The following is a 26521-nucleotide window of genomic DNA, read 5'->3' as shown; positions in this document are numbered from 1 at the left end:
TTTATTATCAATATCTGGATCCATTATCTAGATCAGAAAAACACAGGTTTTGATTTGCAGTTCATTCTGCTACATTAGCTGATTTCAACTAGGCTGTGGTAGGAACCATCAGTTGTCTGAAATCTCTGGATTAGAGACAGCAAAACTATACAGCACTTACATTTCATTGCTGTGCCAGGACAGATCTCTTAGATTTTAAAGAAGTACAGAGCTGAAAATGTATTGCTGGAAAAGCACAGCAGGTCAGGCAGCATCCAAGGAGCAGGAGAATCGACGTTTCGGGCATGAGCCCTTCTTCCTGAACCTCATTCCCTGTTCCATGCCATCCTGCTTTCCAATAAGCATGCTTGTTACTTTTAATTGTTGCACCATAATGTATCACCTCAAAGTTACTGACACTGAATTCCATCTGCTGCTAACTTGCCCATATTTTTATGAGAGCATTATCCCCTTAAAGCTTTCTTTGATATACAGAAATTTTGACTGTGCTTTTTATTTTAGAATCATCAAACTTGAGGATACAGGTTTAAGGTCAGAGAGGAAAGATTTTAAAAGGACCTGAAGGGTAACCTTTTCACTCAGAGGGTGGTGCATGAATGGAACGAGCTGCCAGAGGGAATGGTGGAGGCTGGTACAATTACCACTTTTAAAATGCATTTGGATTGGTATATGAATAGAAAGGAATTAGAGGGATATGGGTCAAATGCTGGCAAATGGGTCAATGTCAGATTGGGATATTTGGACAGCCTGAAGGAGTTGGACAAAAGGGTCAGTTTCCATGATGTCTGACTCTGTGACTCAATAACTCTCATCTGAGCTTTGTATATAAATAATTGATACACACAGTGAATGGAATCGTTCTTGAAACAAAACCTCTTGGGGCATTATTCTTTATTTCTAATCACTAGGAGAAGCTGCCCTCAACTCCTTTTTCCTCATTGGCTATAAAACGTTATCTATTGAGACAAAAGCATTAAAAACTTTCAAGTACGGTGTAGACATAGTTCTTAGAGTTAAAGGGATCTAAGGGCATGTGGAGAAAGCAGGAACAGGGTGCTGAGTTGGATAACCAGCCACGATCACTTTGAGAAAGCAAATCTTAGCAGGACTTATACGCTTAATGGTAAGGTCCTAGGAAGTGTTGCTGAACAAAAAGACCTTGGAGTGCAGGCTCATAGCTCCTTGAAAGTTGAGTCACAGGTAGATAGGATAGTGAAGAAGTTGTTTGCTATGCTTTCCTTTATTGGTCAGAATACTGAGTGCAGGAGTTGGGAGGTCATGTTGCAGCTGTACAGGACATTGGTTAGGCCACTGTTGGAATTGTGTGTGCAATTCTGGTCTCCTTCCTATTGGAAAGATGTTGTGAAACTTGAAAAGGTTCAGAAAAGATTTACAAGGATATTACCAGGGTTGGAGGATTTGAGCTACTGGGAGAGGCTTTTTCCCCTGGCTGGGGCTGTTTCCCCTGGAGTGTCGGAGGCTGAGGGGTGACCTTATAGCGGTTTACAGAATTATGAGGGGCATGGATAGGATAAATAGAACTAGAGGGCATAGGTTTAGGGTGAGAGGGGAAAGATATAAAAGAGACCTAAGGGGCAACTTTTTCACACAGAGGGTGGTACATGTATGGAATGAGCTTCCACAGGAAGTAATGGAGGCTGGTGCAATTGCAATATTTAAGAGGCATTTGGATGGGTATGTGAATAGGAAGGGTTTGGAGAGATATGGGCTGGGTGCTAGTAGGTGGGACTAGATTGGGTTGGGATATCTGGTCAGCATGCATGGGTTGGATCGATAGGTCTATTTCCATGCTGCACATCTCTATGTTCTATGAATGGTGGATCAGGCTCAAAGGCCAAAGGGTGTAATCCTATCTCTACGTTTCTAACTCCTTCTTGAAAACATTCAATGTTTTGCCCTCACCTGGTTTCCCTGGCAGTGAATTTCACAACCTCACCACTCTCTGGGTAAAGACATTTCACATTGAAATATGGCCCATTCTACATCCTTAGACAGTGAGCCCTGGTTCTGGACTCTCTGGTCATCAGGAACATCCTTCCTACATTTACACTGTCTAGTCCTGATAGAGATTTACAGATTTCTATGGGGTTCCTTTATTCTACTAAACTTCAGTGAATATATTGCATTCCCTTCATCCTTTCTCAGACAAGAAGACTGAAGCTGCAATATTCCAGGTGTGGTCTTCGCAAGGTCATGTACAATTGCAGCAAGACATTCTGTTCCTGTACATAAATCCTCTCATTATGAAGGCCAATATATCTGTTGCTTCCTACATCACCTGCTGCATCTGCATGCTTACTTTCAGCAACCCATGTACAAGGGTCACCAACTCTATTCGCATATCACCCTTGCCCAAATTATTGTTGGTCGGATAATAATCTACCTTCCTGTTTATCAAATACAAAGATAACCTTACTTTTTTTTACATTATACTATATCTGCCATGCATTTACACAACTACTCAACTTGTCTAAGTCATACTGAAGCATTCCTGCATCCACCTTACAGTTCACTCACCCCCACCCCCAACTTTAAGTCATCTGCAAACCTGAAGATAGCATATTCTGTTACCTCATCTAAACCATTTATATATATAGTGAATAGCTGGAGTCTACCAGATCCCTGCAGTACCCCACTAACTGCCAGTTGGAAAAAGATCCATTTATTCCTACACTTTGTTTCCTGTTTACTGGTCAGTTTTCTATCGAAGCCCCCAGTTCCATGTGCTTTAATTTTGCAAGCTTATATCGTATATGGGACTTATCAAAAGTCTTCTGAAAGTCCAGCTAAATCACATCTAACACAGAATCAAAACGTGTATTTAATTGGCCTGTCATTTCTTTGTTCCTCGTTAACACTTCTCCTGTTTATGACTGTAAGAGACCTACATTTGTCTTCACTAATTTTTTTCTCTTCATATTCATAAAGAAGTTTTCATAGTTCTGTTTGAAGTCATACTTGGCACATAGAAAGTTGGTCGTGGTTGTTGGAGGTCAGTCGTCTTAGCACCAGGACATTTTCAGGATGGTTACCTAGGCCCAAGCATCTTCAGTTGATTCATCAATTACCTTCCATCCATCATAAGGTCAGAAGTGGGGATGTTTGCAGATGATTGCAGAATGTTCAGCACCATTCGTGATTCCTCAGACACTGAAGCAGCCCATGTTCAAATGCAGCAAGATCTGGACAATATCTAGGCTTGGGCTGACAAGTAAGTGAAAGTGAGGAATGCAGATGCTGGAGATCAGAGTCAAGATTAGAGTGGTGCTGGAAAAGCACAGCAGGTCAGGCAACATCCGGCTCCTCAGAATCTGCCTGACCTGCTGTGCTTTTCCAGCACCACTTTAATCTTGAGTTGACAAGTGACAAGTAACATTCGTGCTACACAATTGCCAGGCAATGACCATCACCAATATAAGATAATCTAACCATAACCTCGTGACATTTGATGACAATACTATCACTGAATTGCCAACTATGAAAATGCTGGGGTTTACCTTTGATCAGAACTGGATTCACCCCCAAATAAACACAATGGCTACAAGACCAGTTCAGAGGCTAGGAATACTGTAGTAAATAATTCACCTCCTGACTCTCCAAAGCCTGTCCATCATTTACAAAGCACAAGTCAGGAGTGTGATGGAGTACTCTTCACTTGTCTGATTGATGCAGTTCCAAAACACTTGATATAATCCAGGAGATCACATTGACAAACATCTACCCCATACCCCTGCAATGTCTACTTTCCATAAGCCTTCCAAACCCACAATCATTTCAATGTAGAAGATCAAAGGTGACAGATACGTGGGAATGTCACCTGCAAATTCCCCTCCAAGCCACTCACCATCCTCACTTGGAAATATATTATTGCTCCTTCACTTACTGAGTTAAAATCCTGGAATTCCCTCTTTAACGGTACTGCGGGTTTACCTCGAGCACGTGGACTGCAGAGGTTCAAAAAAGCAACTCACCACCACTTTCTCAATGACAAATAGGGATGGGCAATAAATGCAATTCCAGCCAGCGATGCCCACATCTCACGTTTGTATGATCCCCACAAGCTTGCTTTTTTACTCAATCTTCCCTGTCTTAACAACTCCTGATAGCCCTCTTTCCTGAAGTCTAAAGTGTTCTCAATCTTCATGTCTGCTGCTTTTTTAAAAAATTAAAAATAGTATTATATCCAAGGAAGGGGTATAAAAATGTTTTTTAAAAAAACAGGAAGAACAGTGGATGCTGTAAATCAGAGACAAAAATAGAAATTGCTGGAAAAGCTCAACAGGTCTGGCAGCATTGTGGAGAGACATTGGAGTGAACGTCCTGGGTTGAGTGATCTTTCCTCAGACCTGAAATATTAACTTTGATTTCTCTCCACAGATGAGCTTTTCCAGCAATTTCTGTTTTTACCACTATCTCTAATTTCTTCTGTGAACTATGGTCAGGCCCCCTTTCTTGTTTTATTTTTGTGTGAGGCAGAATCGAACAATTGTTGCAGTTATTCCATGAATGTCTGTTATTGCCATCCACTGTTATCCCTATAAGTAATATTCCTCAGATTTTCAAAGCTAGCTCTTGGTTCATAACATCATTACCTCCTTTACTTAGATATATTCAAGGATAGATGAGACAGATCTTAAATCGACAAGAGACTCCAGGGTTGTAAGAGGAAAACAGGAAAGTGGAGTTGATCAGCCATGATCTTATTGAATGACAAAGCATGCTGGATGGGATTGAATGGCCTGCTGATGCCAGAAATATCCTGGCTGTGGACACTTTTAAAAATGGGCATTGTACCGTTCATTCTTCAGAGCTCTGGTACACATTTACCCAAACCCCCAAAATATAATTGCTGAATGCCAACATTCCTTTCTCTTATTTCTCTCAGGATTCTAGAATATATTTGGTTAGTTTTTGGACCTTTATTAAAAGCAAAATACTGTGAATGCTTGAAATCTGAAACAAATACAGAAAATGCTAGAGAAATTCAGCAGTTATGGAAATGTTTCTCTCTAATGAGAGACAGAACTTTAATGTTGCGGGTTCAACATGACTATTCTTTGGAACTCTTCATTTTGAATAATAACTCAATTTCTCTCTGTACAGATGCTGTATGATCTGCTGAGTTAATCCAGCATTTTCTGTGTTAGTTTTGTACCTTTGATGTTGCACTTAAATATCTTATTAACTTTTGTCTATCCATTATATTTCAACAAATCTCACTGTCACCCACCCATTTCACAATTTACCTTCTTCCCAGAACTATGTCTGTAAATACTGAAGAAAAGTATCTGGTAATTATCGTGACAAATTTCGAATATTCTCTATTAATTTAGTGACCTCTCCCCTGTAGAATCACAGTCACATTTGATTTTTTTGAACAGATACATTTACAGAAACGTTGATATTTTATTTTAATGTTTCTTGAGATTCTCTCTTTATACTGATTCCAGCAATCTTTTTTTACAATTTGTCTTGCTTTATTGTATATCCTTTATTACAAGCATATTGTATGGTGACTACAGACAGCATCTGGCCTCTTCAGTTTGAATTTATTTCTATGTATTTCATCCATTCAGACCACCTTGAAATTGAAGTAGAACAGTTTTAATGCTTTGTTTTATTTTGTTATGTTGAAATTATCTTTTAAAAATTATCCCAATGTTGATCTAAATCCTACGTGACCATTTCGATTTTCAGCTCACAATTGATTCCTTTCTCGATTTGCTGAAATTTTCTATATAGTCAGCCTTTCCTCTATCTCAAAACCTTATCAGATTATGGCACTGCACTCAAGACGCTCATTCATATTTACTTCATCTACTTGATCAATGTAATTATTTTAACCACATTCAACAATGTCCCTTCCCTTGTAGGTACTGTACATGACCATAATGAAAGAATCCCACACATAATGGAAATAAAATTTTCTCTTTTCTCTTTGCCCTAATCAATGAGAAGATAATTAAAATCTCCTAGGAGAACAATCTGTCTCCCTAATCTGTCAATAAATTTTTTCTTTGCTCTCTCTGCTACAATTAATAGTACAATCCTACATCTGTAAGAATCCATTTTTTAATCTTTGATCACTAATGATATTGATTCTCAAATTCTTGTGCACGTCACTTCTTTCTACAAGACATATTCCTTCCTTTATTACATTGCAGCTCTCCCTGCACTTAACCGCTTGTCCTCGTAAAAATTGTTGAAGTGTCTTTGGTTGTGAATCCTATCAGATTGCATGGATTGGTTGGAGCTGCAGTTAGAGGCAATGAGGAATCTACAAGAGCTAGGGGGGTGATGGATGGCAGTTATAGGAAGGGGAAAAGCTGCAAATACAGTCAATTTGATGGTTTAACTCCAGGAAAGATAATAGAGGGAGGCAGGTATTTCAGGAATCTTCTGTGGTTATCCCCATTTCAAACAAGTATTTTGTTTTGGAAAATACAGGGGGTAATGGACTCTCAGGGGAATATAGCACAAATAGCCAAGTTTCTGGTATTGAGACTGGCACTCAATGAGGGGTACATCGGGTTCCAAGCGATTGATTATGATAGGGGACTCTCTAGTCAGAAGCACAGACAGATATTTCTGCGGCCAGCAGTGAAAAATCAGAATGGTGTGTTGCCTCCCTGGTGCAAGGATCAAGGATATCTCAGAGAAGGTGCAGAGGGCAAGGGATCAGCAGGAGGTCATTGTACACATTGGAACTAATGACATAGGAAAGGAAAAGGATGAGAATCTGAAGAAAGAATATAGAGAGTTAGGCAGGAATTTAAAAATGAGGTCCTTGAGGATAGTAATATCTGGATAACTCTGGGTGCTATGAGCTCGTGAGGGTAGGAATAGGAGGAGAGAACAGATGAATGCGTGACTGAGGAGCTGGTGCAGGGGAGAAAGGTTCACATTTTTGGATCACTCAAATTTCTTCTGGGGTAGAAGTGATGTGTACAAGAAGGACAGATTGTACCTGAACTGGAAGGGGACTAATATACTGGTAAGGAGATTTTCAAGAACTGCTCAGGAGGATTTAAACTATTTGGGAGGCAGGGGGACCGGTGGGGGGAGTTGGGATCCAGGGAAATAGTGACAATAAAGATCAGTCTGAGACTGGTACAGTTAGGAAAAGGAGCGAGTCAACAATCAGGGCAAAAGAACGAGGTAGCTCTGTTAAGTTAAATTGCATTTACTTTAATGCAAGAGGGCTATTGGAGGTGGGGGAGGTGGGGGGGGGGGGAGCGGAAGAAAGATGTGAGCTGGAGTGGCATTTTTGATAAGGGATAGCATTACTGCTGTCCTTAGGAATGATATTCCTGGGAAAATATCCAGGGAAGTTATTGAGTGGAACTGAGAAATACGAAAGGGATGATCACCTTCTTGGGATTGTATTATAGTCCCCCTAATAAACAGCGGGAAATTGAGAAACAAATTTGTAAGGAGATTTCAGTTATCTGTAAGGATAATAGGGTGGTTATGGTAGGGGATCTTAACTTTTCCAAACATAGACTGGGACTTCTATAGTGTTAAGACAAATTTGTTAAGTGTGTACAAGACAATTTTCTGATTCAGTGTGTGGATGTACCTACTAGACAAGGTGCAAAACTTGACCTACTCTTGTGAAATAAGGCAGGGCAGGTGACTGAAGTATCAGTGGGGGAGCACTTTGGGGCCAGCGACCATAATTCTACTAGTTTAAAAATGTGATGGCAAAGCATAGACCAGATCTAAAAGTTGAAGTTCCAAATTGGAGGAAGGCTAACTTTGAAGGTATTAGGCAAGAACTTTCAAAAGCTGATTGGGCGCAGATGTTCTCAGGTAAAAGGAGGGCTAGAAAATGGGAAGCCTTCAAAAATGAGAAAACAAGAGGCCAGAGATGGTATCTTCCTGTTAGGGTGTAAGGAGGGGCTGGGAGATGTAGAGAATGCTGGATAATGAGAGAAATTGAGGTTTTGGTTAAATAAAAGAAGGAAGCATATGTCAGGTGTAGACAGGATAGATCAAGTGAATCCTTCAAAGAGTATAAAGGCAGTAGGAGTACACTTAAGAGGGAAATTAGGAGGGAAAAAAAAGGGACATGAGATACCGTTGGCAAATAGAGTTAAGGAGAATCCAAGGGATTTTTAACAAATATATTAAGGACAAAAGGGTAACTAGGTAAATAGGGCCCCTCAAAGATCAGCGAGGTAGCCTATGTGTGGAGCTGCATGAGATGGGGGAGATAATAAACAAAGGTTTCACATCAATGTTTACTGTGGACAAGGACATAGAAGATATAGAATGTGGAGAAATAGATGGTGACATCTTGAAAAACGTCCATGTTACAGGGGAGGAAGTGCTAGATGTCTTAAAACTCATAAAGGTGGATAAATCCCCAGGACCTGATCACGTGTCCCCTAGAACTCTATGGGAAGCTAGGGAAGTGATTGCTGGGCCCCTTGCTGAGGTATATGTATCATGGATAGTCACAGGTGAGGTGCCGGAAGACTGGAGGTTAGCTAATGTGGAGCTACTATTTAAGAAAGGTTGTAAGGACAAGCCAGGGAACTATAGACCGGTGAATCTGACATCAGTGGTGGGCAAGTTGTTGGAGGGAGTCCTGAAAGACAGGACATACATGTATTTGGAAGGGCAAGACTGATTAGGGATAGTCACTATGGCTTTGTGCGTGGGAAATCATGTATCACAAAGCTGACTGAGATTTTCGAAGAAGTAACAAAGAGGATTGATTGAGCAGTGCACATGATCTATATGGACTTCAATAAGATGTTCTACAAGGTTCCTCACTGGAGACTGGTTAGCAAGAATACATCTCATGGAATACAAGGAGAACTAGCCATTTCGGTATAGAACTAGCTTGAAGAAGATCGAAGAAGTTGGTGGCAGAGGGTTGCTTTTCAGACTAAAGATCTGTGACCAGTGGTGTGCCACAAGGATCGGTGCTGGGTCCACTACTTTTAATCATTTACATAAATGATATGGATGTGAACAGGTATAGTTAGTAAGTTTGCAGGTGACATCAAAATTGGAAGTGAAATGGACAGTGAACAAGATTATTTGGAGGACAATGTGATCTTGATCAGATGGACCAATGGGCTGAGGAGTAGTAAATGGAGCTTAATTTAGATAAATGTGAGGTGCTGCACTTTGGAAGAGCAAATCTTAGCAGAACTTATAGACTTAATGGTAAGGTTCTGGGGAATGTTGCTGAACAAAGAGACCTTGGAGTGCAGGTTGATTGTTCCTTGAAACTGAATCACAGGTAGATAGGATAGTGAAGAAGGTGTTTGGTATGCTTTCCTTTATTGGTCAGAGCATTGAGTCTAAGAGTTGGGAGGTCATGTTGCAGCTGTACAGGACATTAGGTAGGTCACTTTTGGAATATTGCGTGCAATTCTGGTCTCCTTCCTATTGGAAAAATGTTGCAAAACTTGAAATGGTTCAGAAAAGATTTACAGGGTTAGAGGATTTGAGTTAAGGGAGAGGCTGAATAGACTGGGGCTGTTTTCCCTGGAACATCGGAGGCTGAGCGCTGACCTTATAGACATTTATAAAATCATGAGGGGCATGGATAAGTAGAAAAGGTCTTTTCCCTGTGGTCGGGAAGTCCAGAATTAGAGAGTATAGGTTGAGGATGAGAGGAGAAAGATAAAAAAGAGACCTAAGGGGCAATGTTTTCACATATATGTGATGCGTGATGGAACGTGCTGCCAGATGAAGTAGTGGAGGAATTTAAAAAGCATCTGGATGGGTATATGAATAGGAAGGGTTTAGAGGGATAGGAGCCATGTCCTGGCAAATGGGACTAGATTAGGTTGGGATATCTGGTTGGCGTGGACGAGTTAGACCGAAGTGTCTGTTTCCGTGCTGCACATCTCTATGACTCTATATATATATTTCTTCACTTCTGCCAATTTGCATTCCATTCATCTTACTGTGTTCATACCTACATCTCCTTCACATAATTAATATAACTCTTTCCAATTCTCTGCACTCTGAGCATTACAGTACATTTTAAAAAGTATTATTTCTTTACATTTAAAACTGCTTTGATCCACATTTTTGGTTCAGCTTTATTAGTCTCTTCTCAGTTTATAATCCGTGATTTGATTGGCCTCCTTGACTCTCTTGGTCCCTTCTTCACCTTATCCTTTTTGTGAATTTTTTTTTGTACATTTACATCTGTTACAATTGTCTCTATTTAACTTTTATTGTTATTAATTTGCATAACCACATATCCTCTGATGCAAATGGTTGCACAATTACATTTACAATAGCTTTGGCAGTACAGTAGCTCCCTTTCTGTTAATCACCAACCTTGCTGATTTGCTTCCATCTTCACTTGGATATTGAGTTCGCAGGAGTTAGAATAAAAAATGTGGGAAAAATAATGGATCTGGGATGTAGACCAACAAGCAAAGGATATTTTTTGATGGCTCTCTTGGGATTTTGGCCTGAGCAATGCCTGCTTTCCTCAGTTGGAGTGGGAGGGTGTCATGCATGGGGCGCACGCCCAATCCCTTTTATACTGCGATGGTTATGAGTACTTGTTCTCATTATTTAAATTAATATTGGCCTTGGAATTTGGGATAGAGTTACAGTCAAATCAGAGAAGTGGGGAGTACTCAGTCTCACAGGCCTTTCACATTTCTGTAATTGATTAAGTGCATATTGGAAAATGAGTTCATGCGGTACGTAGCTTTTCTAAAGCTGTGAAAGGTCCTGATTTACAGCCTGAGAATGCAGGATTTGTCAGAACTGTGAAGATGTAAAATAATCTTTGTCGTGGTTTTGTTAGTTGCCAAAAGGCTCACCTGAGCCTTTTCTGTGATTACTTGTGTTTAATGATGATTGAGGACTATGAAAATACAATGTGTGGAATATAAGTTGCACAGTTGAGAACTAAAATCCTGATATCTTAATATCTAAGACAAGATTTTTCCCATCATCAATATGACCAAAAGCAGATGATTTGACAATTCATTTCATTGTTGTGTTTGGGATTTTGTTGTGTCTACTGTAGCTACGATGGTTGCCTACAAATACAGCATTTTAAACTAATTAACTGCACTTTGAAATTCTTTTTGAGAGAAATACTGAAGTGAAATATAGAGTCAAGCCTTTCTTTAAGGTATTATCTTGAATTCAACATTCAATTATATTGGTGAGAGCTATTACACTTCAACTTATTTTCTTGGAAACTTTACCTCTGGGTAAATACATTTCTTACTTGAATTAACTCAGAGATGAAGTCTACGTTGTCTGTTAAAAGGAGATTAGATTAGACTTACAGTGTGGAAACAGGCCCTTCGGCCCAACAAGTCCACACCGACCCGCCGAAGCGCAACCCACCCGTACCCCTACATTTACCCCTTACCTAACACTACGGGCAATTTAGCATGGCCAATTCACCTGACCCGCACATCTTTGGACTGTGGGAGGAAACCGGAGCACCCGGAGGAAACCCACGCAGACACGGGGAGAACGTGCAAACTCCACACAGTCTGTCGCCTGAGTCGGGAATTGAACCCGGGTCTCAGGCGCTGTGAGGCAGCAGTGCTAACCCCTGTGCCACCGTGCCGCCCACGAGAGTTCAGGTGATTGCATGACCTTTTCGTAATTTATACCTCTTTAAAGTTTGTATGTTTCTTAAGATTAATGTGTAGCAGTCCAACACACTCAACAACACGAACCAAGAGTAACACACATGCTGTTACTTACGTGCTTGGTTTCTTCCTTGAAATTATGACCAAAACAGCTACCAGACCGAGCACAACTAGACTCAAGCCAACACTCAGTCCTGCCAACATGGACACTAGATTTAAAAAAAGGAAAAATAATTAGTAATAGCAGGAGGCTGTAGAAGACAAGAATGTAAAAGTGATATATTTTTCTTTACCATTTCCACCCTTCTTTGTTCCCGGAGCAGGACTCAGTGATCCTGCTGGTTTGACCTGAATGTGGCATCGATTTCCTCTCCACTGGCTTGTACACCTGTAAGGCAGACACAAGGGAAAACAAAAGTCCTAGGGAATAGCTGGAAATTCAAAATGCAATATTCAAAAGCAATATATAAACAGTCTGTTTAAAAATAGACAGACTAGAGCTATGGTTTTGCTGCATCAAGCAATATGGATTTAGATTTCCTGACCTACTCAGGAGGGGAACTTGGGAATCCCTGGGGAACCCAAAGATTTCAGAAGCAAATTTATCAGTGGCTTTTTCACCCAGCCACTGTATTGCACCTGGCTTCCAGAATGATTTGAGTGAGCAGGCACGCTGAGGTGCTGCATCAATCTATTTCAGTTCAACTATTAATAGGGATTCCAGGAAACATGAGACGTGAATCATTATTGCACCCTTTTCACAGAGCCACAACCTGCAGTAATGAAAACACAAGGTAACAAGGTAACATCATACTTCAACAATGCCTGGCTGAAGAAAATATTTCAGACTGTAACCCCACACGGAGCTTTGATTTCTTTATATTTGTGGAGAAAGCCAACCACAGGAATCCAGTCACTGAGGCCATCAGGAATATGATGCTTCAGCTCAGCATACTATAACAGATAAGGTCTAATAGTGTCAACATACCAGTAACGATAAGTAAAATGGCACATTTGGTTTGTTTGTTTCCATATTTTACCCCAAAGCTACTCATTCTGCTGTAACCTTCTCCTACACAACATTCATCACTCCAGCTTATCTTTCTCATGCACCCATCTTTCTCTGCGTAAGTGTCTTGTCACATCCCCATCTGACCATTTAAGATTGACGAATATTCATTTAAGTGTAACACCAGACCTATCCCTCACTGTCATCTGACACAAAAGTTGTTCAACATTGCAATACATTCCATTGTTCACATCCATAAGGCTTTTCTTTCACTCCTTTCAGGAAGTAGGCAGGGAATGGCATATGGCTGTCCCAACTGAAACTTCAGTAAGCCTGGCTTAGTGGGGGCAGGAAGATCAGGACCTCTCTGACATCAGTTAAATGTCACAGAGCCATATGGCATATAATCCTCGCTCACGTTGATGTGATATCAACAGCCAGTAAAAAGTGATCATATGCATAATAATAACTTAACAGTTGGTCAGTTCTAAATTTTGTCTTAAATCTCTGTTCGGGAAGAGGTCATCAGCCCCCAAGGATATACCATGACAGAATTGGTCAAGAGTGTCTCACTCAGAGTTGGATTTGTGCCTCCTGCTCATACCTTTGCTGGTATTATAGGAAACATCATGCAGGGTTAACCAAAGAAGGATGGACAAAGAACTGTATTTACATAATGAAGACACATGGACATTTATCACAGTATTAATTGCTACATTTCTATACATTTTTCTGGACCATGATATTCACACATTTGCCCCATTTCCCCATTTTCCCAATTGTCTCCACACTAGCCTTCTACTTGGCAAGTGACCTTCTGCTTTATGTAGAATGGTGAGACAAGAGTTAACAATGAGCATTAGGTGTCTGTGAAAGTGACCAGTTGTTAATTGTGTGATTGATTTGACTGTGGCTTGAAGGAGGAGTTGAGGCTAATGGACTGGGAATTTCTGATCCAAATGTCTGTACGATTACTGTCTAAGTGAACTACGATTGAGTTGGCTCATTCTGGGCATTTCAGGAAGTTCTGATAGTCCCCTGTGGGACGTTTGGGAGGAGAGGGAATTTTACTGAGGCAAGAGGATAGGTGGCTTAGATCCCAAATAAATCAGTGGAGGCATGGCCCTTGGACAGCACACTTACCCTGTATTCAAATGAGGTTATACGGTCACAGACTGAGATATGTATAGCACAGAAACAGACCCTGGGAAAGTCATGCCATTTAAGAGTCTCATCCTGTTCCCACTGTATTTACCCAGTGCAAGGCCGAGAAAGTTCATATTGTAGGGAGCACAACAAGCACACACATGCAGGCTCTCACGAGGAGGACCCTAATTCAAAGGTAGTGAGTGAGAGCCTTCCTCCTGCCCTTGCTGATTATGCTCACTGTCCTGTAACAGCTCTTCCACCGTCATTCCCACTGGCCTGGGATCTAGCAATAATATTATGCATTGGATCGTTGTCATTCTGAATGGCATTGTCATTTAACAGAACTGTTAGCTTTTGATTGACTCCAGGGGAAGGCCCATAGCTGGCCTCTTAAGTGCCTAAGAGGACCAAAATGTGATAACAGAGGTGGCACGGAAGTCATACTGACTCTACAGTCAGCAGCTGAGATCATCCCCTCCAAACCTGCCTCCTGTTCTGGGTCACCTTCAGTAGGGTTCTGCCCCACGTATGTGGCAGATTAGAGTGATGCTGGAAAAGCACAGCAGGTCAGGCAGCATCTGACATTTTGGGCAAAAGCCCTTCATCAGGAAGCTCTCTGAGTCCTCCTCCTCCTCCTCCTCCTCCAGAGGGGTAAGATGCTCTGAAGATATTCTCAAATTTATTTGTAGGATGTTGGCACTGCTGGCTGGGCCAACATTTATTGCCTATCCCTACCTCCCCTTAAGAAGTTAAAAATCACAACACCGGGTTATAGTCAAATAGGTTTAATTGGAAGCACACTAGCTTTTGGAGCACCACTCCTACAACCACCTGATGAAGGAGCGTCGCTCCGAAAGCTAGTGTGCTTCCAATTAAACCTGTTGGACTATACCCTGGTGTTGTGGGATTTTTAACTTTGTACACCCCAGTCCAACACCGGCATCTCCAAATCCCCTTGAGAAAGTGGTGGTGAGCTGTCTTCTTGAACTTTGCAGTCTATGTGCTGTAGGTTGGTTACAATGTCATTAGGGAGGGAATTGCACAATTTTGACCCAGTGACAATGAAAGAACAGTGATATATTTCCAAGTAAGGATGGTGAGTGGCTTGGAGGAGAACTTGCAGGTGGTGCTGTTCTCATATATTTGCTGCCCTTGTTATTCTAGATGGAAGTGGTCATGGGTTTGGAAGGTGCTGTATGAGAGTAGATTAGATTAGATTCCCTATAGTGTGGAAACAGGTCCTTCGGCCCAACAAGTCCACACTGACCCTCTGAAGATTAACCCACTCAGACCTATTTCCCTCTGAGTAATGCACCTAACATGAGTAATTATAGCATGGCCAATTCACCTACCCTGCACATCTTTGGACTGTGGGAGGAAACTGGAGCACCCAAAGGAAACCTATGCAGACACGGGGAGAATGTGCAAAATCCCTGCAGACAGTCACCCAAGGCTGGAATTGAACCTGAGACCCTGGTGCTATGAGGCAGCAGTACTAACCACTGAGCCACCCTGCTGCCCCATGGCGAATCTTTGGTGAATTTCTGCAGTGCTTCTTGTAGATAGTACACACTGCTGATTCTGTGCTATGGTGGTGGTGGTGGAGGGAGCGGATGCTTGTGGATGCGGTGCCAGTCAAGTGGGTTGCTTTGTCCTGGATGGTGTTAAGCTTCTTGAGTGTTGTTGGGGCAATTGTTGGGGGGGTGCAAGGGGCTGCATGTGTGTGTAGGGGGCTGTGTGTGTGTGTGTAGGGGAGTGTGTGTGTGTGTGTGTGTGTGTAGGGGGCTGCATGTGTGTGGGGCTGCGTGTGTGTGCGGGGGGGCTGTGTGTGTGTGTGTGGGGCTGTGTGTGTGTGTGGGGGGCTGTGTGTGTGTTTTGGGGGGCTGCGTGTGTTTGTGTAGGGGGCTGCGTGCGTGTGTAGGGGGCTGTATGTGTGTGTGTAAGGGGCTGTGTGTGTGTGTAGGGGGCTGTGTGTGTGGGGGGGGGAGCTGCACGTGTGTGTGTAGGGGTCTGCATGTGTTCGAATAGGGGGCTGCGTGTGTATGTGTAGGGGGCTGCGTGTGTGTGGGGCTACGTGTGTGTGTGGCTGCGTGTGTGTGTGTGTGTGTGTGTGTCTGTGTGTGTGTGTGTATGTGTGGGGAGGGGCAGCGTGTGTGTGTGCGGTGGGTTGTGTGTGTGTGTAGGGGGGTGCATGTGTGTGGGGCTGCGTGTGTGTGTGAGGGGTTGTGTGTGTGTGTAGGGGGCAGCGTGTGTGTGCGTAGGGGGCTGAGTGTGTGTGCGTGTGGGGGGGCTGCGTGTGTGTGTGTGTATGTGTAGGGGGCTGCGTGTGTGTGTGTGTGTGTAGGGGGCTGCGTGTTTGTGTGTGGGGGGCTGTGTGTGCATGTGTAGGGGGCTGCGTGTGTGTGTGTGAGGGGGGCTGTGCGTGTGCGTGTGGGGCTGTGTGTGTGTGTAGGGGGCTGCGTGTGTGTGTGTGGGGGGCTGCTTGTGTGTATGTGTGTGGGGGCTGCCTGTGTGGTTGGGGCTGCATGTGTGTAGGGGGCTGCGGGTGCGTGTGGGGGGCTGCGTGTGTGTGGGGCTGCGTGTTGTGTGTATGTGGGGGCAGCGTGTGTGTGTGCGGTGGGCTGCGTGTGTGTGTGTAGGGGGTTGCATGTGTGTTGGGCTGCATGTGTGTGTGTGTGTGTGAGGGGTTGTGTGTGTGTAGGGGGCTGCATGTGTTTGTGTAGGGGGCTGCGTGTGTGTGTAGGGAACTGCACGTGTGTGTGTGTGTAGAGGTCTGCATGTGTTTGTGTAGGGGGCTGCATGTGTGTGTGCGCGCGTGTGTAGGGGGCGGCATGTGTGTGTGTGTGTATGGGGGGATGTGTGTGTGTGTGTGTGTGTAGGGGGCTGCGTGTGTGTGTGGGGCTGCATGTATGTAGGGGGCTGCGTGTGTGTAGGGGGCTGCGTGTGTGTGGGGCTGTGTGTGTGTGTAGGGGGCTGCGTGCATGTGCATGTGCTTGGGGGCTGCATGTTTGTGTACAGCTGCGTGTTGTGTGTGTGTGGGGCTGTGTGTGTGTAGGGGGCTGCGTGTTTGTGTGCGGCTGCGTGTGTGTATGGGAGGGCTGCATATGTGGGTGTGGGTGTGTGTGTGTAGGGCACTGCGTGTTGTGTGTGTGTGTGGGGCTGTGTGTGTGTAGGGGGCTGCGTGTTTGTGTGCGGCTGCGTGTTGTGTGTGGGAGGGCTGCGTATGTGGGTGTGGGTGTGTGTGTGTAGGGCACTGCGTGTGTGTGTGTCTGTGGGGCTGCATGTGTGTGTGTGTAGGCGGCTGTGTCTGTGTGTGTGTGGGGGACTGTGTGTGTGTGTGCGTAGGGGACTGTGTGTGTGTGCGTAGGGTTTTGTGTGTGTGTGTGTGCGTGTGTGCACTATTTTGAGACCTACCCCTGCATGGAAGGTGGGGCAAATGTGGGGAAGGGGCGCACACACAGTGTGCTGCTGTCTAGTCTCCTGAATGGGGAGCAGACTTAGCAAGTGCTTGCTTTCTCAATCCTATTGAACTGGGGGCGATGGTGGGGGTGTGGGTGGGAGGGGCTGGGGGTTGAAGCTTGAGCAATGCTGCAGCTCCCTTATACACAAGTGTGTGTCTGCTCAGAAACAAACCCTGAAAGAGAGAGGGAGCAAAGCAGGCAGAGCCAGGAAAAGAAAACTTCATAAAACTCCGAACCTCAGAGGAAAGGCATTGAATCAATTAACTGAATTATCAATTATCCGAATGAAATAGTACCCACCCATCTCTTTTGGATAATCGAGGTTCCTCTGTATTTGTTTCAAGGCTCAAATTTGATCCCTAGACTATGACTCTGATGCTGATACAGCCCAAAGGTAGGTCCTGAGAAAAGGGGTTAAAATAGCAAGGTGAATCCACAACAGCAGAACTATAACTTTTTGGGCAATTTTTGCTTTGCTTTGGGCAATTTCTCATGAGTACCGTTAAGGTGTACTAGATAGACCATGATGAAATTGGTACATCTAGGTGGAACTTGCAAGATTTTGCATTGGGGTCCTACTACTTACTGATGCTAGGAACCAGATGTATTTGTACAAAGATTCTGAATAGCTAAAGAGAACCCATTTCGGACAGCACGGTGGCACAGTGGTTAGCACTGCAGCCTCACAGCGCCAGAGACTCGGGTTCAATTCCTGCCTCAGGCAACTGTCTGTGTGGAGTTTGCACATTCTCCCCGTGTCTGCGTGGGTTTCCTCTGGGTGTTCTGATTTCCTCAAGTGAATTGGCCATGCTAAATTGCCTGTAGTGTTAGTTGAAGGGGTAAATGTAGAGGAATGGGTCTGGGTGGGTTGCTCTTTAGAGAGTCAGTGTGGACTTGTTGGGCTGAAGGGCCTGTTTCCACTAATCTAATCAATTTCAAATAATGCAAACTTTACTTAGAAGGTAAATTGGATGCAGTTGGTCCAGTAACCAACAAATCTGGCAACTAATGACCAACTTCCAATCTGGAATGTAGTGAAAGAAAAGGCAAAGGACACTACAAGAAATTCAAAGCATCCAGTACTAGAAATCAATTTGTTGACTTTATACAGGAACGATTAGCAGGATAGAATGAATACCAATATCGCATTTTAATCTCTCGAGGTGCTTTCGTAGAAGTGTCATTGACAGTATAGCAGACTGCCAGGGAAACCTCGCCTAATAGATTGTAAAACTCCAAAAGGTTTTTTTTTCACAATTCCTCGATGACAGCATCAAATATAAATCTTGCCATAATAGTTCAACGTAAAAAATGAGGTCTGCAGATGCTGGAGATCACAGCTGCAAATGTGTTGCTGGTCAAAGCACAGCAGGTTAGGCAGCATCTCAGGAATAGAGAATTCAACGTTTCGAGCTGAAGGGCTTATGCTCGAAACGTCGAATACATAATAGTTCAACGTCACAAGATAAGTGATGTCTACTTTCTACATAAATTATAATGTACACAATATGTCTGACAATTTCACCTGATGAAGAAGCTGTGCTCCGAAATCTTGTCATATCAAATAAACCTGTTGGGACTATAACCTGGTGTCATTTGACTTCTGACTTTCCCCACCTCAGTTGAACATCAGCACCTCCACATTGTATACTATATCTGTAAGATGATCTTCATGTTACTGCTTATGGATAAAATAAATTGTTCATTAATTTTCTGCAAGTGGGTCTCTTTTTATCTAATTCTGGCAGTTTATTTATTTGTTTCCCTCTCTGGCTTTTTCATTATTTCTGTTAAACTTTCTCGAGCCCCTTTTCCTGTTCTTTCACCAGACAAAGATCAAAGAACAAAGAAAATCACAACAGGCCCTTCGGCCTGCACTGATCCAGATCCTCTATCTAAGCAGTTTTCCTATTTTTCTAAGGATCTGCGTCCCTCCGCTCTGTACCCATTTATGTATCTGTCTAGATACATCTTAAATGATGCTATTGTGCCTGCCTTTGCCAACTCCTCTGACAACATGTCCAGGCACCCATCACCCTCTGCATAAAAAACTGTCCATGCATATCTCCCTTAAACTTTTTGCCCCTCACCTTGAACTGGAGACCCCTAGTAGTCGAGTCCCCCGCTCTGGGAAAAAGCTTCTTGCTATCTACCCTGTCTATATGCTCATGATTTTGTAGACTTCAATCAGGTCCCCCTCAACCTCCGTCTTTCTAATGAAAATAATCCTAATCTATTCAACCTCTTTTCGTAGCTAGTGAAATATCAGGCAACATCCTGGTGAACGTTCTCTGCACCGTCTCCAAAGAATCCAGATCATTTTGGTAGTGTGGTGACCAGAACTGTACGCAGTATTCCAAATGCAGTCAAAGCAAAGTCCAATACAACTGTAACGTGACCTGCCAACTCTTACATCATAGAATCCCTACAGTGTGAAAACAGGCCATTCAGCCCAACAAGTCCACATCGACCCTCCAAAGAGTATCCCACCCAGACCCATTCCCCTACCCTATTGGTCTACATTTACCCCTAACTAATGTACCTGATCTACACATCCCTGAACACTATGAGCAATTTAGCATGGCCAATCCACCCTAACCTACACATCTTTGGACTGTGGGAGGAAATCAGAGCATTTGGAGGAAACCCACGCAGTCATGGGGAGAATGTGCAAACTCCACACAGACAGTCACCCAAGGATGGAATCGAACCTCATGTCCTTAGCATTGTGAGGCAAGAGTGCTAACATGTACTCAAAAACTGCTCAATGAAGGAAAGCATGCTGTATGCCTTCTTTACTACTCTATCAACCTGCATTGCCACCTTCAGGGTACACTGGACCTGAACTCTCTGTACATCAATTTTCCCCAGAGTTTTTCCATTTACTATTAGTTTGCTCCTGAATTTGATCTTCCAAAACACATCACCTCGCATTTACCCCACATTGAACTCCATCTGCCATTTCTCCACCCAATTCTCTAAGCTATCTATATTCCGCTGCATTCTCTGACAGTCCCCTTCACTGTCTGCTACTCCACCAATCTTAGTGTCATCTGCAAACTGGACAATCAGACCATCTATACCTTCCTCCAAGTCATTCATCACCTGGAATAATTTTAGACTTTTCTACTTGCCAAAGGGTATCAGGTAATAATGAATGACAAATGTTGCTTTTTGTTTGTATCTTGATGCTGAGGCTCAGATTTTAAGTTGTGTATGATGAGTGCTGTTGCAAAGTGTAGCCCAAATGCTTGAAACATTTTAAGAATATTAACAGTTCCAGAAGAAGCATGTTGCTTCATTGTCATGAATGTTATCAGCTTCCAGATCACACCTCAGATTTATTTTGCCTTACTTAACTTAGTAAGCTCTAAATGCTTATCATGGCAGGTGTATTGCATATCCATTCCATTCTAAAGGAAATAGTGCTCAGGAAATCAAATGACATGATCTGAAATGATTCAGTTTTCTGTAGTATTTTATATTTACTGGTAAAATTATCTTCAGTTTTCATTTAGCCAAGAAAATAGTTGACTGGTCCTGGACTGCTTTGATGGACAGGCCATTTGGTGTAGCACAAAAAAAGCTTCCAGTTACCCAGTTACAAAATGGTCCATTATCTGCAGTTTCAAGGGTTGGTTTTGACAGATGAGACCATAGATAATGAGCCAAGCATTCTTAACTGTTACATCTCAACAGAAGGTTATGTACACAGTTTGTCTCAGTTTTAAGAGGAAATTAAAATATTATCTGTCATTGATATTATCACTTAATACATTCTTGTTTTTAAAATTAAATGACCTCTTGAGGATATTTAATGGTTTTCATTGGGTCTCATGCGTTGTTTGGGGTTTTAGAGTTTTTATTGTGGTAAATCGTTGTACTTTTGAGTAAAAACTTTTAAATTGCTGGTGTTGGACAGGGGTGGGTAAAGTCAGAAGTCACATGACACTGGCTTATGGTCCAACAGGTTGATTTAAAATCACAAGCTTTCAGACCGCAGCCCCTTCATCAGGTTTACTTGTGTTTTTAAATCAACTTGCTGGATTATGACCTGGTGTCATGTGACTTTTGGCTTTGTTTTAAATTGGTAGAGGCGTACTTTTTCACGTACATTTAAAAGACATGTCTTCTAAAGACTGTGGATAGTGATTACTGGGTAAGTGCCTTTGGGAAATACACGGGAACATAGACGGACATTGCAGCATGAGGGATATAGAGTGTCATGGTGAATCTGTGAGGTCTTGGAGGATGCATAAGCATTGAAGCTGATATGGAGGAGTATGGAACATACATAAGGAGCATGAGGGGCATAGTGGGGGGATGGCAGTTGGACAATGTAGGGTGAATGGTGGGGCCAATAAGAATGAATTGGAGAACTGGGCCAGTGTTGCCACATTCCAAGGGTAACCTCCTATCCAGCCTGCACTGTTATCCATCCAACTCTGAAACTAACTTGCAAGTCCAGAAATGGGGACTCTGCATATCAACATCTCAGGTGATGAAAACATGGTGAAAGTGGTCAGAGGCTTGGATTTTGGAAGTTGGACAATGGCCAGACTCATGTTCCCCTGCTCAGTGTGAAATTGTAGTCTAAGGATTAGGTTTGAGTATAAGGGGAAGGTGAAATGAATAGCTGATGAAAGTATTATCAGTTTGCAATGCAGAAAAGATAAGGTGAGCTAGAAGGAAACAGATAAAAAGAATAAGGCATGAGAAACAAAATACTGCTCAACATCGCTTTCAGCTTTGCCAATAGCCATTGCAGAGTATCAGGAGAAAGTGAAGACTGCAGATGCTGGAGTTCAGAGCTGAAAATGTGTTGCTGAAAAAACGCAGCAGGTCAGGCAGCATCCAAGGAGCAGGAGAATCAACGTTTCGGGCATGAGTCTGAAGAGCTACAATTTCACAGTGAGCATGGGAACATGAGTCTGACCATTGTCCAACTTCCAAATTCCGAGCCCTTTACCTCTGACCACTTTCACCATGTTTTCATCACCTGAGATGTTGATATGCAGAGTTCAGATTTCTGGACTCGCAAGTTAGTTTCAGAGTTGTATGGATAACAGGATTCCTGAAGAAGGTCTCATGCCCGAAATGTCAATTCTCCTGCTCCTTGGATGCTGCCTGACTTGCTGCGCTTTTCCAGCAAAACATTTTCAGCATTGTGGAGTATCAGTCTTGTTCATAATGGTCAGTGTGCTTTCTGGATTTAGTTGGTCTTAAAGAGTTCTTACCCAACAGGTAGATAACTATTGGAGACCTTCTGTCAATTCAGCTAGAGATGTCCAATGGTATTAAATGTACAGGAGGTCACTTTTGAGTTTTCCATGGGATTTAATACCTTCCATGAGGCCAGGAAGTTTCTACTGTTCATAAGCACCACTGAGAGTGCTGGCAGCTGCCAATGATGCACCACCAGGAGTCCTGTGCCATGTAAGGACTTCAGGTCAAAGGTATATGAAGCTGAGAACAGGATCAGGAGTGGAGGCTGTAGGAAGAGCCAATGGAGGATCAGAGTCAAGGGTGGAGGGGGTAGGAAGAGACTTTTAGTCCCTCCCTTACCTAAAGCCAGGCCTCTCAATTGGCACAGAGTGCCTGGCAATGTGACTCCAGCTGTGGACTGCTGAATTGCACTGAAAAGTGACAGCTATTCCCTCATGAATGAACCTCATTGACATACTGGTGCTAGTGGCTGGGAGAGTTGTATGACTGATAAGGGTCACTCCCACAATGAAAAGGGTTCAGGTTTCATGGTTCTGATTGCAACAGGCTTCATTGAAACTATACTACCTGTTAGCTTCTACAAACCTCTTCTGCCAACACACCCACAAAATGGAGGGGCAGCCAATGAAAAGTATGATTGATGAATCAACAGACTTTTAATGTACTTCCTGTGATTGTTTGGATGGATTCAGGCAGTAGTTCCACGCTGGTTCCAAACCATCCCACACACAACTGATTCTCTGCATTATTAATCCATGCCACTGAATTACTGGTCCTGTAGTATAACACTTATATTTCAGGATCAACATGTGTTTTGTTGTTACTGTGAAATAGATTTAAGCTTTAAACAGCTTATGTTGACATCAGGATTCCAATATAAGAACTCTTCTTTGAGGAGACAAAAGTCTGCCATACATGCACCAGCGATGGCATATGGCATTTGTGTCACCATAGTTTTATTAATCTCACTAGAGAGAGACGCCTGGTTGTGATTTAACCTGAAGCCCACCATACCTCAGCCAATAGTAATTGAACCCATGCTGTTGGCATCAGACTGCTTTACAAACCAACAGTCCAGCCAACTGAGATAAACCAAATATGGTATAAATTTCACTAAAACGGATAAAATAATCAAAAGTAAAACCTTAAAGAGTTCTCTGCCTTTAAAGCATTAATGAAGCCAGAACATCTAGCTTCCATGCTGACATTAGAAATGTCATCAGCCTTCAGATGGTGGTGAACAATCTTAGATATGCATACCTCAACCTCCAATCCCCTGAACTGACAATAGTGCAGATTTGTCAGTATAACTCAGTGCTGCCTGCTTGCTTGATAGACAAGATGATGCTCCTTTCTTAAATGGCATCTGCAACATTATGGCACCATAAGAATACAAACTACAAACATTTGGATTTGTAATGAGCAGAACAGATGGCTTCACAGCATTCTGCAATTTGCTCTCCTTTGAAAATCTGCATAAGTGACAGAAGAGATGAAGCTTGAACTTTTGAATTTTTATCAGGCATCTATAAAATGCCCTGTAACAATTACACAAACACTTACTTGCACATTGCAATTCTGTTATCAATGATACATGTTCCTCCATTTTTACAATAGGCATTAGGACATTCTGCAACAAGAATACATTAAATTGCCAATGTCATTAATAAACGAAACGCAAAGGTACATTTGACATATTAGATTAAAATTTTAAAAAACAGAGTGAAACAATTTTGTAATTAAATATTTTATGATTTGCTTTCATACCTGAGCAGCTCGATTCATCTGATTTGAAATCTCGACAGTCAATGTCACCATCACATCGGTGTGTTACTGGGATACACTGTCCACTGGACCCACAGACTAAAGAACCATTAAAGCAGTGTATGGCAGCTGGAAAACACAGTTTATAGGCTCATAGATATTTAGAGCTCAGACAAGAGGCCATCCAGCCCACTATGTCTTTGCTGGGCAACAAAGATTTGATTGCACACATCCCATTTCATAGCTCTTGGACCGTAATCCTGGAGACAAAGGCAAAACAAGTGAATAGCCAAGTACAGCTTAACTGTTACCAGAGTTTATGACTCATTCACTCAGCTTTCTGGCAGTGAGTTCCCACCACCCTCTGGGTGTAAGAAATTCTCTTCAACTCTCCTCTTAGCCGACTACATTTTACCTTAAATCTATGCCATTGATTATTGACACTCCACTAATGAAAAATGTGCCTTTCTGTCCACCCAATCGCTGCTGCTCATAACCTTATACACATCTATTAAGCCCCTTCTTAACTTATGCTGTTTGAAGGAGTACAATCCCAACTTATCTGATTTTCCTCAAAGCTCAGACCCTTCAACCCAGACAGCATCATGGTAAATTACCTTTTTCTCCCTCTCTAGTGTAGTCACATACTTCCTAAAATACAGCACGCCCGTTTTGGCCTAACCAGCATTTTGTACAGTTCCTGCAAAATATCCTTCATTTTATATTAATTGCCTTAACTAATAAAGGCAAGTATTCAACATGTCTTCTTAACTGCCTTATCTACCTGCACTGCTACTGTCAGGGATCTGTGCAAATGCAACTAAGGTCTATTTGATCTTCAGTATTTTCCAGACTCCTACCATTCATCTTGCATTGTTAGCCCAACCACAAGTTTTCTGGGTTGAATTTCATTTGCCATTGCTGTGCCAACTTGCTCAGTCCATTGATATCGTCCTGCAGTTTACAGTTATCCTCTTCACGATTTACCCTGCCAATCTCTTATCACCTACAAATGTCTTGATTATATACCCTACACTGAAGTCCAAATTTTCATTTCAACCACAAACAACACCGAGGCAGACTTCTAGTCACAGAAACATCACTCTACCATTGCTTTCTGCTTTTTCTCACTCAGCCAATTTTGGATCTAATGTCACACTTTGCCTTGGATCCCATGGGTTCTTATTTTCTCAACCTGACTGTCATGAAAGACCTTGTCAAAATTCCTGCTAAAGTCTCTACAGACCACAGCAAATGAATTGTTTTCATCAACACTGCTTGTCACCTCCTCAAAAAATTAAATCAAGTTTGCTAAATGCAACATTTCCTTAACAAATCCATACTGACTATCCTTGAATAATCAAATTCAGATAGTATCTGTTCCTCAGTATTGTTTTGAATAGCTTCCCTACCTCCAAGGTTAGACTGACTGGCCTGTAATTTCTTGGTTTATCTCTTCCTCCCCTTTTTAACAATGGGACAATATTATCAGTCCCCCAGTGCTCTGACACTTCACCCATGGCTAGAAAGTATTTGAAAATTACTGCTAGGGCCCATAATATTTCTTTACTTGTTGCCTCATCAGTCTGGAATACATACGGAGAGCCCTGTCAATCATGCTGGTAGGGAATCCTCATTGAGGATAAAGGTGGATGCTGGGGTGGCGCAGTGGCATAATGGTTAGTATTGCTGCCTCACAGCATCAGGACCCTGAGCTCAATTCTAGCCTTGGGCAACTGCTTGTGTGCAATTTGCATGTTCTTCCCAAGGCTGTGTGGGTTTCTATTGGATGCTCTAGTTTCCTCCCACAATCCAAAAATGTTGTTAGGTGGATTGGATGTGCTAAATGCCCCGTAGGGTTCATGGAAGTGTTGGTTAGGTGGATAAACTATGATAAATGTGGGTTACAGGGATAGTGTGGCATGGTTTTCAAGGGGTTGGTGCAGGCCTGATGGGCCAAATGGCCTTTATCTGCACTATAGGATTTCTGAGGATCCCCCATTACAGAAGATAGCATCATCACAAAAGATGAGACAGAGACTGAGAATCTTGAGAGAATGTAAGCAGGGTGTGAGGACATATACTCCAGGTAACAGTCGGTGAGGTTGTAGTGGATATTGGTGGCTATCCTCAGAAGAAGGGAAGGGAGGAGTCAGAACTGGATCAGGTGAAGATGAGAGTAGGGTGGAAATTGGAGGTGAAATTGACAAAGTTTTCTTATTTCAGGTGAGAGAGGGCTCAGCAGCTTATGTTAGAGTCATGCAAGATTTTAGTTAATCTACAGCTGGGGT

At 42.7% G+C, this 26521-nt stretch overlaps 1 protein-coding gene across 1 annotated transcript in view; it reads right to left on the bottom strand.

The window, feature by feature from the left end:
• The window catches only part of malrd1 (MAM and LDL receptor class A domain containing 1), a 348342-nt gene that overhangs the window by 22722 nt on the left and 299099 nt on the right, over positions 1–26521 (bottom strand). Inside the window, exons 30-33 of the mRNA XM_060825709.1 lie at positions 24234–24359; positions 24030–24096; positions 11915–12009; positions 11737–11830 (exon numbers count right to left, since the gene is read on the bottom strand). Coding sequence (XP_060681692.1) covers positions 11737–11830; positions 11915–12009; positions 24030–24096; positions 24234–24359 — 382 coding nt within the window. The remainder of the gene's footprint in view (positions 1–11736; positions 11831–11914; positions 12010–24029; positions 24097–24233; positions 24360–26521) is intronic.

The sequence above is a fragment of the Hemiscyllium ocellatum genome, chromosome 5 (genome assembly GCF_020745735.1).
Source record: "Hemiscyllium ocellatum isolate sHemOce1 chromosome 5, sHemOce1.pat.X.cur, whole genome shotgun sequence".
Lineage (NCBI taxonomy): Eukaryota > Metazoa > Chordata > Chondrichthyes > Orectolobiformes > Hemiscylliidae > Hemiscyllium > Hemiscyllium ocellatum.
Note: the sequence above shows the minus strand (reverse complement) of the source record. Positions and strands in the feature narration are given on the sequence as shown.